The 14,313-nt window shown below is 44.3% G+C and overlaps 1 protein-coding gene across 2 annotated transcripts in view; it reads left to right on the top strand.

Annotated features, from left to right (window-relative positions):
• The first annotated feature begins 882 nt into the window (after window positions 1-882).
• The window catches only part of Morc3 (MORC family CW-type zinc finger 3), a 55,084-nt gene continuing 41,653 nt past the window's right edge, over window positions 883-14,313 (top strand). For both annotated transcript variants that reach the window (XM_057765522.1, XM_057765521.1), the window contains exons 1-5: window positions 883-1,011; window positions 9,070-9,142; window positions 10,942-11,074; window positions 11,891-12,105; window positions 13,825-13,972. In XM_057765522.1, coding sequence (XP_057621505.1) covers window positions 973-1,011; window positions 9,070-9,142; window positions 10,942-11,074; window positions 11,891-12,105; window positions 13,825-13,972 — 608 coding nt within the window. In that variant the 5' untranslated portion in view covers window positions 883-972. The remainder of the gene's footprint in view (window positions 1,012-9,069; window positions 9,143-10,941; window positions 11,075-11,890; window positions 12,106-13,824; window positions 13,973-14,313) is intronic.

Below are 14,313 nucleotides of genomic sequence, written 5' to 3'. Positions count from 1 at the left end.
CTTTACTTGTGCTATCTGGCAGCCCTTGCTTGGTTATCTGACTCAGTGTAATACCAGGTTCGACACACACACTGATGTGGGAGTGTCATATCAATCTGTTGATTTCATTGGTTAAGTAATAAAGAAACTGCTTGGCCCTCATAGGTTAAAACATAGGTGGGTGGAGTAAACAGAATAGAATGCTGGGAGAAAGAGAAAGTGAGCTCAGATGGAGGGCAGCTCCTCTGAGAGACAGACGCCATGCTCTCCTCTACAGAGGCAGATGCGATGCAGCCAGCCGCCAGGTCAGACATGTTAAATCTTTCCCGGTAAGACTGGTGCTACACAGATTATTCGAGATGGGTTGATCGGGATATGAGAATTAGCCAGTAAGGGCTAGAGCTAAAGGGCCAAGCAGTGTTTAAAAGAATACAATGCATATGTTGTTATTTCGGGTATAAAGCTAACCATGCGGGAGCCGGGCAGGACGAAAAGCAGGCCCACAGCTCCCTACTACACACACACATTGAATTAACGTCTCCCTGAGCTGTGACTCCCAGGATAAAAGCTGATCACTTTCAGGAAAATCCAAAAAGCAATTATTTCCTTCGTTTGTGTCTTGCAATTTTTCAGTAGCATCATTACTAGCAGACATGGATTACACTTTTGCAGTGCGAGTCTCATCCGAGTTTATCTAGTTTCACACGCGTCTGAAAGCTCAGCGACCACGACGCCTCTGAGCCAGCCTGCCTCACGCATGCGCCCTACGCCTGAGGTGGCGGGGTGGCCTGCGCGCGCAGCAGGTCAAACGCAGCTGGGCAAGACTGTCTACCCCCTCCCGCGTCGACTTTGCCCGAGGCGGAAGTGAGTGGGAGGGGCCTCGTAGAGGCGGCACGCCCCGGAAGTGGGCGGGGCCGCGGACCCCACGGCGGACTCGCAGCCTCCCAGTCGGGTTGCGGCCGAGGCCGGTCCTGGCTTTGTAGCTCTCTCAAGATGGCGGCGCAGTCACCCAGCGGGATCCGCCTCAGCGCGGTGAGCAGCCGCGAGGGGAGGAGCGGGCCGGGTCCCAGGAGGGCGGGCGGGCGGGCCAGCGAGCGGGATGGCAGTGGGCGGCGGCGCCTCGAGGACCCGGCGCCGCGGCCGGCGGGTCGCGGCGCGGACGCAGAGCCGCCGCCATGTCGCTCCGCTCGGACGAGCGGCCGTGAGGCGATCGGTGCGCGCCGGGCGGCTCGGGCCGGGCTGCGGCCCCCGTCCGCCGCGGGCGGCCTGCCCTCGTCGGGCTTTGCGGCTGCCGCCAGCTGTTGTCGGAGCCGCGCCCTCCCCCGCCCACCCGTCCGCCCGCCCCGGAGCGGTGCCGCCGCGGGCGCGGAGCCGTCGGGCCTCGCCGGGGGCGGCCGGGGCTGCCGTGCGGACGCCGTCCGCCTCGACCGTGGCACGGACGCACCGAGCAGGGCCTCTCAGCCCCTCTTCGCTCGCCAGGCTAGCCCCTGCCGCTGCTTCTGGCTGCCGCCAGTTGTGACAAACCCTTCTGAAGCAGTTGGGAGTGGTCACACAAAACGACTTATACTTTCAGGTCCAAAACATTGTGGGCGTGGCTTCTTCACCTGATGATTTCTGCAAAGTTTTATTCTGCGCTGGTCCTGAGGCTCTAGGCGGGGAAAGTACTTCCTCAGCCCAGGAGGTCTCGATGTTTGAAGGATGGCGGCTGGGGTTGGGGGTTTGGGGGGTGCTGTGGTGTGGCATCCCTGTAATCCCAGCGCTCGGGTGACGGAGACAGGCAAATTCTAGGACAGTTTAGGGCGGGAAAGTCCAGTCTCAGAAAGAAAAAGAAAAAAGTACTCAGTGTTATATTTCATTGCTGAGCGGTAAGGGTTTTCGGAGGTAAAAGCACGTCTCGTTGTTTCCCACCGGCACTTGACGAGTGCATCTGCTCCGCGTCCATTCATTTGGCCATGATAGGGGACGTGATAGCCCCAAGTGTGCATGAAACGTTACCTGGTTTTATTGCCTCTGCCTATTTGTGAGGTTGAACATTCTTCATATGTTTGTTATGTTTTTAATTGCCTATTCATAGTTTGCCCAATCCTTTTTACATTTATTTACATTATGTCTATGAGTAGTTTGCCTGCAGGTGTATGCTATCTACCTGGGATGAGAAGAGGGACTCAGATCCCCCTCCATTACTGAGTAGTGAGTTGCCCTGTGGAGTGCTGGGAACTGAACCCCGTCCTCTGTAAGGGCCGTAGGTGCTCTTACCATTAGTCATTTCTCTTGAGCCATAGTTTGGCCATCCTAACTCCCCTTTCTTTTCTTTTCTTTTTTTTTTTTTTTTTTTGGTTTTTCGAGACAGGGTTTCTCTGTAGCTTTGGTGTCTCTCCCGTAACTAGCTCTTGTAAACCAGGCTGGCCTCGAACTCCCAGAGATCCGCCTGCCTCTGCGTCCCGAGTGCTGGGATTAAGTAACTCCCCTTTCTTTTGAGAGAGAAATCGTACTGATTTACGAGGTTTGTTTCTATCTTCCAGGTCAGTGACTTTTCGTTACATACTCTGTTTAATGAAATGGTTGCTTAGTAGTTAAAAAGAGAGCAACTTGATTCTTTCTTTCCACTGGGTTTAAGCTCCTTAATTCTGCTCCCCAACTGGGTGAGTCTGGATAGAGTAACACTCACCACCCTAGACTCCAAAGAGTTCCTGTTCCCAGGGAAATAATAAAAATTATTATGCGTTGGGGCTGGAGAGATGGCTCAGCGGTTAAGAGCACTAGCTGTTCTTCCAGAGGACCTGAGTTCGATTCCCAGTAACCACTGGTGGCTCAACCATCTAGAGTGGGATCTGATGCCCTCTTCTGGCTTAAAGGTGTACATGCAGATTGAGCACTCATATACATAAAATAAATAAATCTTTGCTAAAAAGAAAAGAAATTAATCTGTGTTGGTTATGGCCAAGGTCCTGGAGCAGATTGCCCTGAGTAATGAGGTGGTGGTGGTGAGTGAGTGTGTGTTAAGGGTTATCCAACAAGGGGTCTCCTGTTTACCAGGAAAACATTCTGTCACTGTATTCCCAGTCTTACGGAAGTTTCTAAATCATAGAACAAAATAAAGTCACGATGAGTCCGTTTGCCAGATAACTGGTTGGAGTGTCAGGTAGCAGAGAGGGAGAGCTCTGTTGTGCCTCATGATCTCTGAGGAAGTTAGGTCTGATGCAGGGTTGATGGTAAATGACACTAAAAGTCAGGCTATGGCATAGACTGAGATGGGAGAAGTACAGAGTAAGGCCTGCCTGGGCTGTAGAGTGAGTTTAAGGGCCCCTTGGATAATCTTTTCAAAAGAGAAAAGAAAGTGGACTTGGGCTGTATTTCAGGGGGACAGTGTCTCTTCCAGGTGCACTGCCCAAGTTCAATCCCCAGCTCTTGAGAAGAGGGCACGAAAGAGAGCTCAAGAGAATTTTGGCTGTCTTACAACATCCCATTTCTCAATCATGGTGTGGTAGTTAGCCAGACACATACAGGATCTTGAATACAGATGAAGCTTCAGGGAGCTTTCATTCACAGCAGTTTAGCCTAAGGTATTAGTCTTGCTATAGTGTTTGAAATCTCTGTTTTGGGTCAGGGATATATCGTAGTGTAATGGCACACACCTAGCATGTGCTAGGCCCTGGGTGCTACCCCAGCACCAAAAATAAATACTATTTTTTTTCTTTTTTTGGTTTTTTGAGACAGTGTTTCTCTGTAGCTTTGGAGCCTGTCCTGAACTAGCTCTTGTAGACCAGGCTGGCTTTGAACTCACAGAGATCCGCCTGCCTCTGCCTCCTGAGTGCTGGGATTAAAGGGATGCACCACCACTGCCTGGCTGCAAATGCTATTTCTTTTATAAACCAGGTGTGATCTTTGTTTAACTGTGTGAAGATGTGTTGCTGTTTTACCTTGCCTGCCTTATGCACCTGATTGGTCTAATAAAAAGTTGATTGGCCAATAGCATGGGAGGAGGTATAGGCAGACTTCTGGGCAGGGAAAGTAAATAGGAAGAGGAATTTAAGATTGAGGTAGAAAGAAAAGGAACAGCCAGGGAGACACCAGGGGCCAGTCAGCCAGAGAGGGAGGAAGCAGGACACTAGAACACACTGAATGGGAGAAAGATAAAAAGCCCCAAGGCAAAATGTAGACTAATAGAGGCGCACGCTTTAATCCCAGCACTCAGGAGGCAGAGGCTGGCAGATCTCTGTTAGTTCGAGGCCAGCCTGGTCTACAAGAGCTAGTTCCAGGACAGGAACCAAAAGCTACAGAGAAACCCTGTCTCAAAACAAAACAAAACAAAAAAAAAACAAAAAAAAATGTAGACTAATAGAAACAGGTTAAATTAAGTTAAAAGAGTGAGTGGGACAAGCCTAAGCTAAAACTGAACATTCATAATTAATAAGTTCCTGTGTCTTTATTTGGGATCTTTCTGGTGGTCCAAAGAAAATTCCAATATAAGCTCAGTGCTAAGAAGGCTGAGGCAGTATCAAGAGTTCTGGGGCCAGCATGGACCATGTTTCTTGACCCTTTTCCTAAATAAGAAAGATCACAGCCTGAAGAGTGCTCATAGCTAGTCATGATCAGAAGAAAAAGGTAAATTAGATGTTTAGTTGGTTTGGGATCAAGTTCCCACCTTTTCCACCTCCTTACAAATTGCATTCTCTGACTCATCAAGATTGAAGTGAAGGGCTATGGAAATGGCTTAGTTGAATAAAGTACACTGGAACCATGAAGTCCTGAGATCAGATCCCCTGCATTGGGGAGGTACCAGTCAGTCTAGACAGACTAGTGAACTCCAGGTTTAGTGAAAGACTGTCTCAAAAATAATTGAATTAATAATGGGCCTGGTAATGTTTCTATAGTTCTAGTTTCTCAAGAGGCTGCAGCAGGAGGATCACAAGCTAAAGGCCAACCTGCACAACTTATGAGACCCAGTCTCAAAATATAAGTGAACCAGGGATATAGTTTAATGGTAGAGCACTTGGCCTGGCAAGGGAAGACTCTGGATGCCGTCCCTAGTATACATAAAGAGAAACAAACAAGGGACTTGGCCTGTAATCCAGCACTTGAGAGGTAGAGGCAAGCTCTGTGAAGTTCCAGACCAGTCAGTAACAGTGAAACTCTTGTCTCAAAAATAAAGATTGAAATGAGGAAGCAAGCAAACCAAATTCCATAAAGTTGGCAGCATTGCCAAATAGAGTGTTCTTGAGACCCTGAATTCATCTTTGATGTGATGGCAAAGTCTAGAGTTAACAGTTGGTTCTGGGCGTGGCAATGACTTTAGTGCTAATTTGGCATGGGCTCTTGGGAACCTTGGGATTTTTTTTCACTTATCTGCTTTTGGTTCATGACTAGTTGGTACACTGTAGCTCCTGAACCAAATCCAGCATGGCACCTGTTTTTGTATGGTCTGTGATCTAAAAAATGGGCGCTCAAAATGGTTGAAAAAAGTTCCATGACATGAGAAATAAATGTTAGTTTCCATAGTTTATTGACCACACCAAGTGCATGAATTTGCCGATAGCTATGAAATGCTTGGATGAGGACGAAATCTAGAGGTTGGTGAACTTTGCAGTTATCAATAGCAAACCGTCAAGGATCAGCCTTAACTTATACCACCTTTATTTATTTATTTATTTATTTTGGGGTTTTTCGAGACAGGGTTTCTCTGTGGTTTTGGAGCCTGTCCTGGAACTAGCTCTTGTAGACCAGGCTGGTCTCGAACTCACAGAGACCCGCCTGCCTCTGCCTCCCGAGTGCTGGGATTAAAGGCGTGCGCCACCACCGCCCGGCTTATACCACCTTTATTAAGGGATCCTCACTACCCTGTCCAGGGCCGTGGACATGCTAGGGAAGCATTCTGCATCGTGCCTGCTCTAGCTGTTAGATGCACATCTTAGGATCTTTCAGGAGGTCTGGGAGCCAAGCACAGAGTGAAGAATGTGAATTAACTTTTTTCATTTTTCTTTATACTTCCAAGTAAAATGCTCAGACCATTTGTTGATGTTTGCTTTCTCCTCCCCACCCCAGAGGTCCTTGTGTATCTAGCTGAAACAGGCTGATACCTGGCTCCCAGGCAGTGCATGCTACTTTTATTTACTTACTTTTCTTGGGGTTTTTCTCTTTAATTTTCAAATGTGCCTAGCATTGTACAGTGATTGCATTTTTTATACAGCATCTTTATGAATGAGTATCTTTGGTTAATTGATATTTTGATTTTTCTTTTTCCTTCTCCATACTGATCAATAAGATCATTCACACTTTCCAAAGAATATAAAAGTATTTTTCTAGCTGTGTTTAGACACACCCAGAATTTATCAATTGGGGGTCCTTGACTGGATAGTGTTTTAGGGACTTCTTTAACCGTTCCACAGGGCTGTTTAGACTTACTCCCTCAGTAAGCACTTGCTTAGTGACTAACAGCGCAGGCTAGGCCTGCCCTCATGACTTCACTCCTGACATCAATTATTGGATGTGTAACTTTGGACAAATCATTGAGTTTCTTACGACCCAAGTCTGAATGATGAGTGTGATAACTTTACCCAAAGCAGGATTGCATTTTAAGCTTTTGAGGAACCGCTGTACCGTGTTCCATAGCTGCTGTACATTTTACATTCCCAGCAAGTGTCAGCTTGCTCTCCAGCGGATTGCAATAGCCAGGAATCATCATGGACGTAGGGAGGCCAAGGAAGACAAGCATGCTGAAAGTAAACGGGAAAGAGTTGTGTTTTAAACACTCATCTTTGGCCACAAATACCAAGGAGCCAAGGATCCTGTCCGTTCCAGAGTGTAATCAGTGTGTTTCTGGACAGGTTACATTGTAGAACTATTTTTTTTGCCCTTATTTTTTCCAGAAAGGGTTTCTCTGTGTGACTGGCCTTGAACTCGAGAGATCTGCTTGCCTCTGCTTCCCAAATGCTGGGATTAAAGGCATGTGACACCACTCCCTGGTCATAGAAATATTTTTATCTATATACAAGACTGTGGTTTTAGCAGTCTTTTGTGATGGTTTCTGCTACCTGGGAAATATTCTCAACGGTCTTCCCTCCCTGTGTGGCTTTCCTTGGTTTTATTTTGGTCCTGACAACTTTCTTGTCTTTCCTTGTTTATTTACTTATTTGGGGTGTGGAAGGTAGCACACATGGGCTGTGGTGTTTGTTGTGTGTTTTCAGAGGACAACTTTTAGGACTTAGTTCTCCACCGTGTGGATCCCAGGAATTGAACTCAGGTCTTCAGGCTAAATTCCTGCTGGGCCATATTGCCAGCTACCTACTGCTTTGTTAGAACAGCATAGCAGTTTAATTTCTTTACATCCTTGACAGCCTTCATTCTTTTCTTATTTGAAACAGGGTCTCAATAGCCCTATAGTCTCACCTGGCCTGGAACTTGCTACATAGACCAGGCCGGCCTCTGACTCACAGAGAACTCTGCCTCCGGAATGTTGTGATTAAAGGCATATGCCACATGCCTAGCTTCCCTTGACTGTTTTTAATTTTGGGGGGGAGGGTTGAGACAGGGTTTCTCTGCAGCTTTGTAGCCTGTCCTGGAACTCGCCCTGTAGACCAGGCTGAACTCAAAGGGATCCGCCCGCCTCTGCTTCTCAAGTGCTGGGATTAAAGGCGTGCACTACCACTGACTGACTTCTTTGTGGGGTGGCAGTTTTGAGACAGGGTTTCTCCGTGTAACAGCCCTAGCTGTTCTAGAACTCATTTTGTAGACCAGGCTGGCCTCGAACTCACAGAAATCTCCCTGCGTCAGCCTTCAGAGGATTAAATGTGTATGACACCATGCCTGGCAGATGCCTAGGTTTTTGTTTGTTTGTTTATCTTGAGTCAGATCTCCAACAGACCATACTGGTCTCGCAGCTTAAACTTGATAAGGATAACCTTAAATTTTTGATACCGTGGTTCCCAAGTCATGTAATTACAGACTCTTGGTTACTATGCCTGGTTTTATAAGGTGCTGGGGGTTAAGCCCAGGGCTTTATGCATGTTAGTCAAACATTCTGCCTATACATACATCCCCAGCCTCTTGTGTTGGGGAAGTGGAGGCCAGAGGTTCAGGCGTTTAAGGTGAGTTCAAGGCTATTCTAGGTTACACAACCCTGCCCTCCCTGCCACACACACACACACAGAGTTTCTCTGTGTTGCTCTGTAGATCAAGCTGTCCTCCAACTCACAGAGATCTGCCTGCCTCCTGACTGCTAGGATTAAAGGCATGTGCCCCCATGCCCAGCTAAAGATTTTATTTTTTATATATATGGGTACTTTGCATGTCCATCTGCATACCAGAAGATGGCATCGACAGTTGTGAGCTGACATGTGGGTGCTGGGAATTTAATTCAGGATCTTTGGAAGAGCAGTGAGTGCTCTTAACCCCTAAGCCATCTTTCCAGCCCAACCAGCCCTGACCCTGCCTTAAAAAAAAATTGTACTTAAGCTAGTTGATTATGTGCCTAAATTGCTCAAAAAATTAAGTTTGCTATAACAGGGTTTATTGACCTCTTCTTCATATCTGTTATAGAGAGTAAAGTCATACTTTAAGAGCTTATAAATTGCAGTGCTTTATTATTTGAAGAAGTCATGGATACACACCAGGCCAATGTTCAACTGCAATAAACTTGGAATAGATAATGCAACCACCTCAGAGTGTTGAATACTGTCTCCGAGAGGCCGCCAGCCAAGCTTAGTAAGGCTGGCTATTAGACCCAGTCGGTACACTAATAACCAAGCACTCTCTTTGCAAAATCTTGTCTCAAAGTAGGGAGATTTAGGAAATGATTTTTGTCAGACATCAGGGTCTTGGCTGGGTCATGTAGAAACAGGTCCTACAAGGGACTTGGGGAGGCTATGGTATTGTGGACATTAAGGAGGCAAGGATTTTAAATTAAATAGGTCTTGATGTGTAAGCTATTGAGTTATCTTCCAGGGAGCTTCTAGGCTTTATATTCTTGGAGCAAGCATCTAAGTCATTTTTTGTTTGGTTTCAGTGTTGTTTAGCACAGAAACAATGTTTATTGGATCTTGTTTTCATAATTAAGAGATGCATTAAATAATATGAATTTTTGGTTTGTTTCAGCTTTGCCCGAAGTTTTTACATACAAATTCTACTAGTCATACTTGGCCATTCAGTGCAGTTGCTGAATTAATAGGTATGTAAATTGACACTTCATATGCTGTCTGTTAGTTATAATTATAACTTAATAACTTCTGAAAAAAGCAATATGCAGCTATACTTTAAAAAATATTCCTGAATAACAAACATTAGTGTAAAAACTGACTTAACAGTTGTTTATGTTCCTATCAGATGAGTTACTCAGCCTTCCACAAACTACCAAGTGTTTTCATAGCTTTAGTTCTTAATTTGCTAAGTTTACAAAGCATTTATGTTGCAGATGTGTTTTTACTAAGACTTACTCTTCACAGTGTAACACAGAGTGGATTCCTTGTTCAGCTGTTAGAATTAATATGCTAACTTTATGATGGTTTCTTGTGTCCTCTAAGGAATGATGAGGTCCAAGATATACCTTAATTATTTAATGAGCATGAGACAACACATATATTATGTTCAGAATTAATATCATGAGGTCATGATTTTCTTAGGAAATTACATGAGCAAGAATAGTTGTCGCCCCCCCCCCAGGCTTATGTTTTAAATGGGGAAATGCTATTCTCAGGGGTTTCTTTGTATGTTTTACAGTGGATCTTTATCAAAGGAGGGTCCTACCTGAGATATGGGAGGAGGAGGAACTTCTGAGTTTTTGTTTATTAAGGAAGGGTCTCCCTCCAGCCCAGGCTGACCTGGAATTTGCAGTAAGTCTTGGTAGAGCTGGGATTGCAGGATGAGCACCCTGCCCACTTGCAGGAACCCCTCTCTTTTGGTATAATACTAAGATTTTCTAAAATCAGAACCAACAAGCATCCAGGTGGTTTTATTTTTCTTCTCCCAACTCTGCAGTGGATGTGCTACAACACTGCAAGTGTCTTTGTTTTTAGTGGCAGACTAGCAGGAATACCCATGCCTAACAGTTGTGTTCTTTGTTGTATTACCAAGTTTAAGTTCTTAATGAAATACTATTGAATCTTTTCTGGAGTGGTTGGAAAAGATTAATTGTAAACTGTTTTATAGAAGAGTAGTTTAAAAGCCATTTTTTAAACAATTTTTATTTTTTTACATCCAGACCAAAGTTTTCTCTCCCTGCTCTTCCTCCCAGCCTCTCCCCTCCCATCTGCACCTTCCCTCCCCCATCCACTCCTCAGTTTCTGTTCAGAAAAGGGCAGGTCTCCCATGAATAGCAACCCAGCATGGCATATCAAGTTGCAGTAAGAACTAGGCACTACCCCTTCTATTAAGGTTGTATAAGACAGCCCAGTATGAGGGAAAGAGTCCAAAATTCAGAAAGCCATTATTTCTAATAAATATTTCAAAGTATATTTCAATTAGAGACTGTTCCGATGGATCTTGGATAAATCACACATAATCCTTTATTGTGCCTGTTGTGAGAATGAGTGTGTAAACAAGATGTTAAAGGAGAGGTGCACAGTGCTGGAGTTGTGAGTGCCACACAAATCCCAGTGGCAGATCCTGTAGGAGGTGACTCTTTCATCTGTATGTAGCTTAGAAGGCAGGGGTTCTGCCTTCTTATTCTTAACTTCCTTAGCTTCTGTGTCCACTGCTAGTGCTCTTCACACTCAACTTAGTTTCCTGGTTTTAGTCATCTTTGTGAGTGGTGGTGCTTCACACTTCAGTGAGTGCTTGCCAGTCTTTATTCCTGCATGATGTGAAGGGCTTGGAGAGCCCAAGGAGGCAGTTTGGTTTCATGTTTTCAAACCTTAGGAATTCTAACAGAGCTTTTAAAGTAATAATGGTATTCTATTGCTTGTTACATTGTTCTAATGATGGGCTTCTTTAAAACGCAGACTCAAAATTTCTCAACCCTTTGTCTTCCAGATAATGCTTATGATCCTGATGTGAATGCTAAACAGATCTGGATTGATAAAACAGTGATTAATGACCGTATATGCTTGACTTTCACTGATAATGGGAATGGAATGACTGCAGATAAGTTACATAAAATGCTAAGGTATGCAAAAAACGTGTCATACTTAAAAAAATGGTGGCTTCTGCCTATTCTAAAATTTACACGTGCCATACAAAATACCATTTTATATCCTTAATTCTGTTTTTAAAAGATGAAATGCCATATACACAGCATGACTAGGTCTTTAATTATTTTCTATAACTAGGTTATTAGGCAATCCCATCATACTCATCACCCCTTCCCTTTGTCTGCCTTACCTAAAATTCTGGCATTCCTTTAGAGGTGGAGCACACAGATAGTACTGTGTTTACTTTGGTATAATTTAGGCTTACCTGTGTTGTCTTTAATATTGTCTTTAAAGAGATGGAGAGAATGAAGAGGCATAAAATAATTCATGTATTCTCAGGCTGCAGAGTCAGTGACAATGTCTGCACTGGGTACTGAAGTAAATGGTACGAAGCAGCGGAAGAATGCAGAAACAGAAGTTCTCTTGTCTTTAAATGTTCATTATGCTGCCAAAAGTCAAATTGGCCCCACCATTAATCATGCCACATAGCCTTGTTCAGAACAAGAGAATTGTTCATATCTAGAGGAAACGATCATGGCCTGGAAGCTGAAGGTTCGTAGACCTCGTGTTAAAACCCAGACATGTCATATATTCCAGGTGATGAGCTGGTGTAAACCCATTCTTTTCAGAGATGTGAAAACACAGCAGGGTAGGGCCAAGTTGCTCAAGATTGTATATACTCCTAGAGTAGGTGGAATCACCATTTGAATCCAGGCTTTTTACTTAGTATTATATTGAATTTTTAAAAATAAAAGAATGAGTGTTTATTTAAATTTTTCTTTTCTTTTTAGCTTTGGCTTCAGTGACAAAGTCACCATGAATGGTCATGTCCCGGTTGGATTGTATGGGAATGGCTTCAAGTCAGGTTCTATGAGACTAGGCAAAGATGCAATAGTTTTTACCAAAAATGGAGAAACCATGAGTGTGGGATTCTTGTCTCAGACCTACTTGGAAGTTATAAAGGCGGAACATGTTGTTGTCCCTATCGTGACATTCAACAAACACCATATCCTTTTCATTTTGAATTAATGCTGCAGAGAAACTTAAAAAATCTGGAACATTTCTTTTGTCTTCCTCAATTCTTGTCTTGTCCTGTCCTTTGTTTTAGGAAGGGTCCCTCTGTGTTAACCAGGCTAGCCTCCAAACTACTGATTTTCTATCCCATCCAATCTAAAGCTGGAGTTAAGAACACGCAGGGCCTTACCCATGTCCTAGTAGGGTTTCTGTTGCTGCAACAGAACACCATGATCAGAAAGCAAGCTGAGGAGGAAAGGGTTTATTTGACTTACAATTCCAGATCATAGGAAGTCAGCACAGGAACTCACACAGGGCAGGATCCCAGAGGCAGGAGCTGATGGAGAGGCCACGGAGGGGAGCTGCTGCTACTGACTTGCTCCCATGGCTTGTTTAGCCTGCTTTCTTACAGAAACCAGGACCACTAACCCAGGGTGGTAACCATCCACCAAGGGCTGGGTTTGCCTCTTCCTGGTTCCTTCTTCTCTGATGATTCTAGCTTGTATCAAGTTGACACAAAACCAGCCAGTAAACCCATCCAAAATTTTGTTGTTCATTGTTCATTTAAAAATTATGTGTATAGTGTTTTGTCTGCAATATAGATATGGACCATGTGTATTTGTAGTATCTACAGAGGTTAGAAGAGTATTGATTCCCCTGGTTCTGCTGTTACAAATGGCCATGAAGCTGTCATGTGGGTACTGGGATTTGAGCCATCTCTACAAGAGCAACAAGTGCCCTTAACTAACTCTATGGCCCCCCAGTTCTTGTGGGTTTATTTTATTTTTTTACTATTTTTTTTTTAATCATGTATAGTCTATTTCTTGTCTGTATATGCTTCCTTTACCCTGTGCCTGAAGCTCAGGGTTCGTTTTTTTTCTTTACTGGACAACCATAATGAGCTTACGGTTGTAGTTGTTTTGTTTGTTTGTTTGGTTGATTGGTTTGAAACAAGGTCTCACTGAGTACCCCTGGGAGGTCCTGAAAAATCACATTGATAGCTGGGCGGTGGTGGCGCACGCCTTTAATCCCAGCACTCGGGAGGCAGAGGCAGGCGGGTCTCTGTGAGTTCGAGACCAGCCTGGTCTACAAGAGCTAGTTCCAGGAGAGGCTCCAAAACCACAGAGAAACCCTGTCTCAAAAAACCAAAAAAAAAAAAAAAAAAAAAATCACATTGATTGCCGGCCCCCGCCCCCTGTTTTTTTAGTGCTGGGATTGAATGAGCAGGTGCCACCATGCCTCGTGTTGATTGTTTTCCAGGGCTGCAGATGAGGTAGAGGACTGAGTTTCAGTATGTAGTACAAGATGATGGGCCTCGGCTCTTATGCAGCACGGATTCCTTACTTCAGGATTATTGTGGATTAATAAGAGAGACTGTGTTGACCCAGCTCGAAAGTTTCCCTATAGTGGAAAGCAGGATGATTTTAGGAGCTCACTGACACAGGTCACTAGAAATAATGAGTTTGCTCTTTTTTCCTCTCTCTTAGAGTTGAGGTGAACTGCCTTGAGCCTCACATAGCTGAGGTATAGGTGGATTCCGCTCAGCCCTGGGCATGCTCACGTTTCATCTTCCTTGTGTTCTTTTGAAATCACATTGCTTGACAGGAGTTCTAAATAATTTAGGGGTTGGTTTCTCTTGAGTTCACTAAAGTTGGCTTCTATATTATAATTGTGTAAAAGTTGTTGATTTCATCTTTAACTAAGGACATACGCCAGATGATTAATTTAGCAGAATCAAAAGCAAGCCTAGCAGCAATTCTGGAACATTCTCTCTTTTCTACGGAACAGAAATTACTGGCAGAACTTGATGCTATCATGGGTAAGAAGGGGACAAGAATCATCATCTGGAATCTTAGAAGGTAAATGTAGATCTCTGTTGTAAAGTGCACACACAGAGTTGGTCGCATTATATTTAGCCTTGTTACACAGACTAGAAATGAATAGAAAATGCATTTGTTGGTATACTTCATGATTTGTGGTTTCATTTCTTTTCTTTTTTAGTTTTTTAGTTTATTATGTATACAATGTTCTGCCTGTATGTATGCTTATATGCTAGAAGAGGGCATCAGATCCCAGTATAGATGGTTGTGAGCCACCCAGTGGTTGTTGGGAGTTGAACTCAGGACCTCTGTAAGAGCAGCCAGTGCTCTTAACTTCTAAGCGCTCTCCAGGCCCATAATTTGTGTTTTCTAAGGATATT

This window comes from Chionomys nivalis, chromosome 3 (genome assembly GCF_950005125.1).
Source record: "Chionomys nivalis chromosome 3, mChiNiv1.1, whole genome shotgun sequence".
In the NCBI taxonomy this organism is placed as follows: Eukaryota; Metazoa; Chordata; class Mammalia; order Rodentia; family Cricetidae; genus Chionomys; species Chionomys nivalis.
Note: the sequence above shows the minus strand (reverse complement) of the source record. Positions and strands in the feature narration are given on the sequence as shown.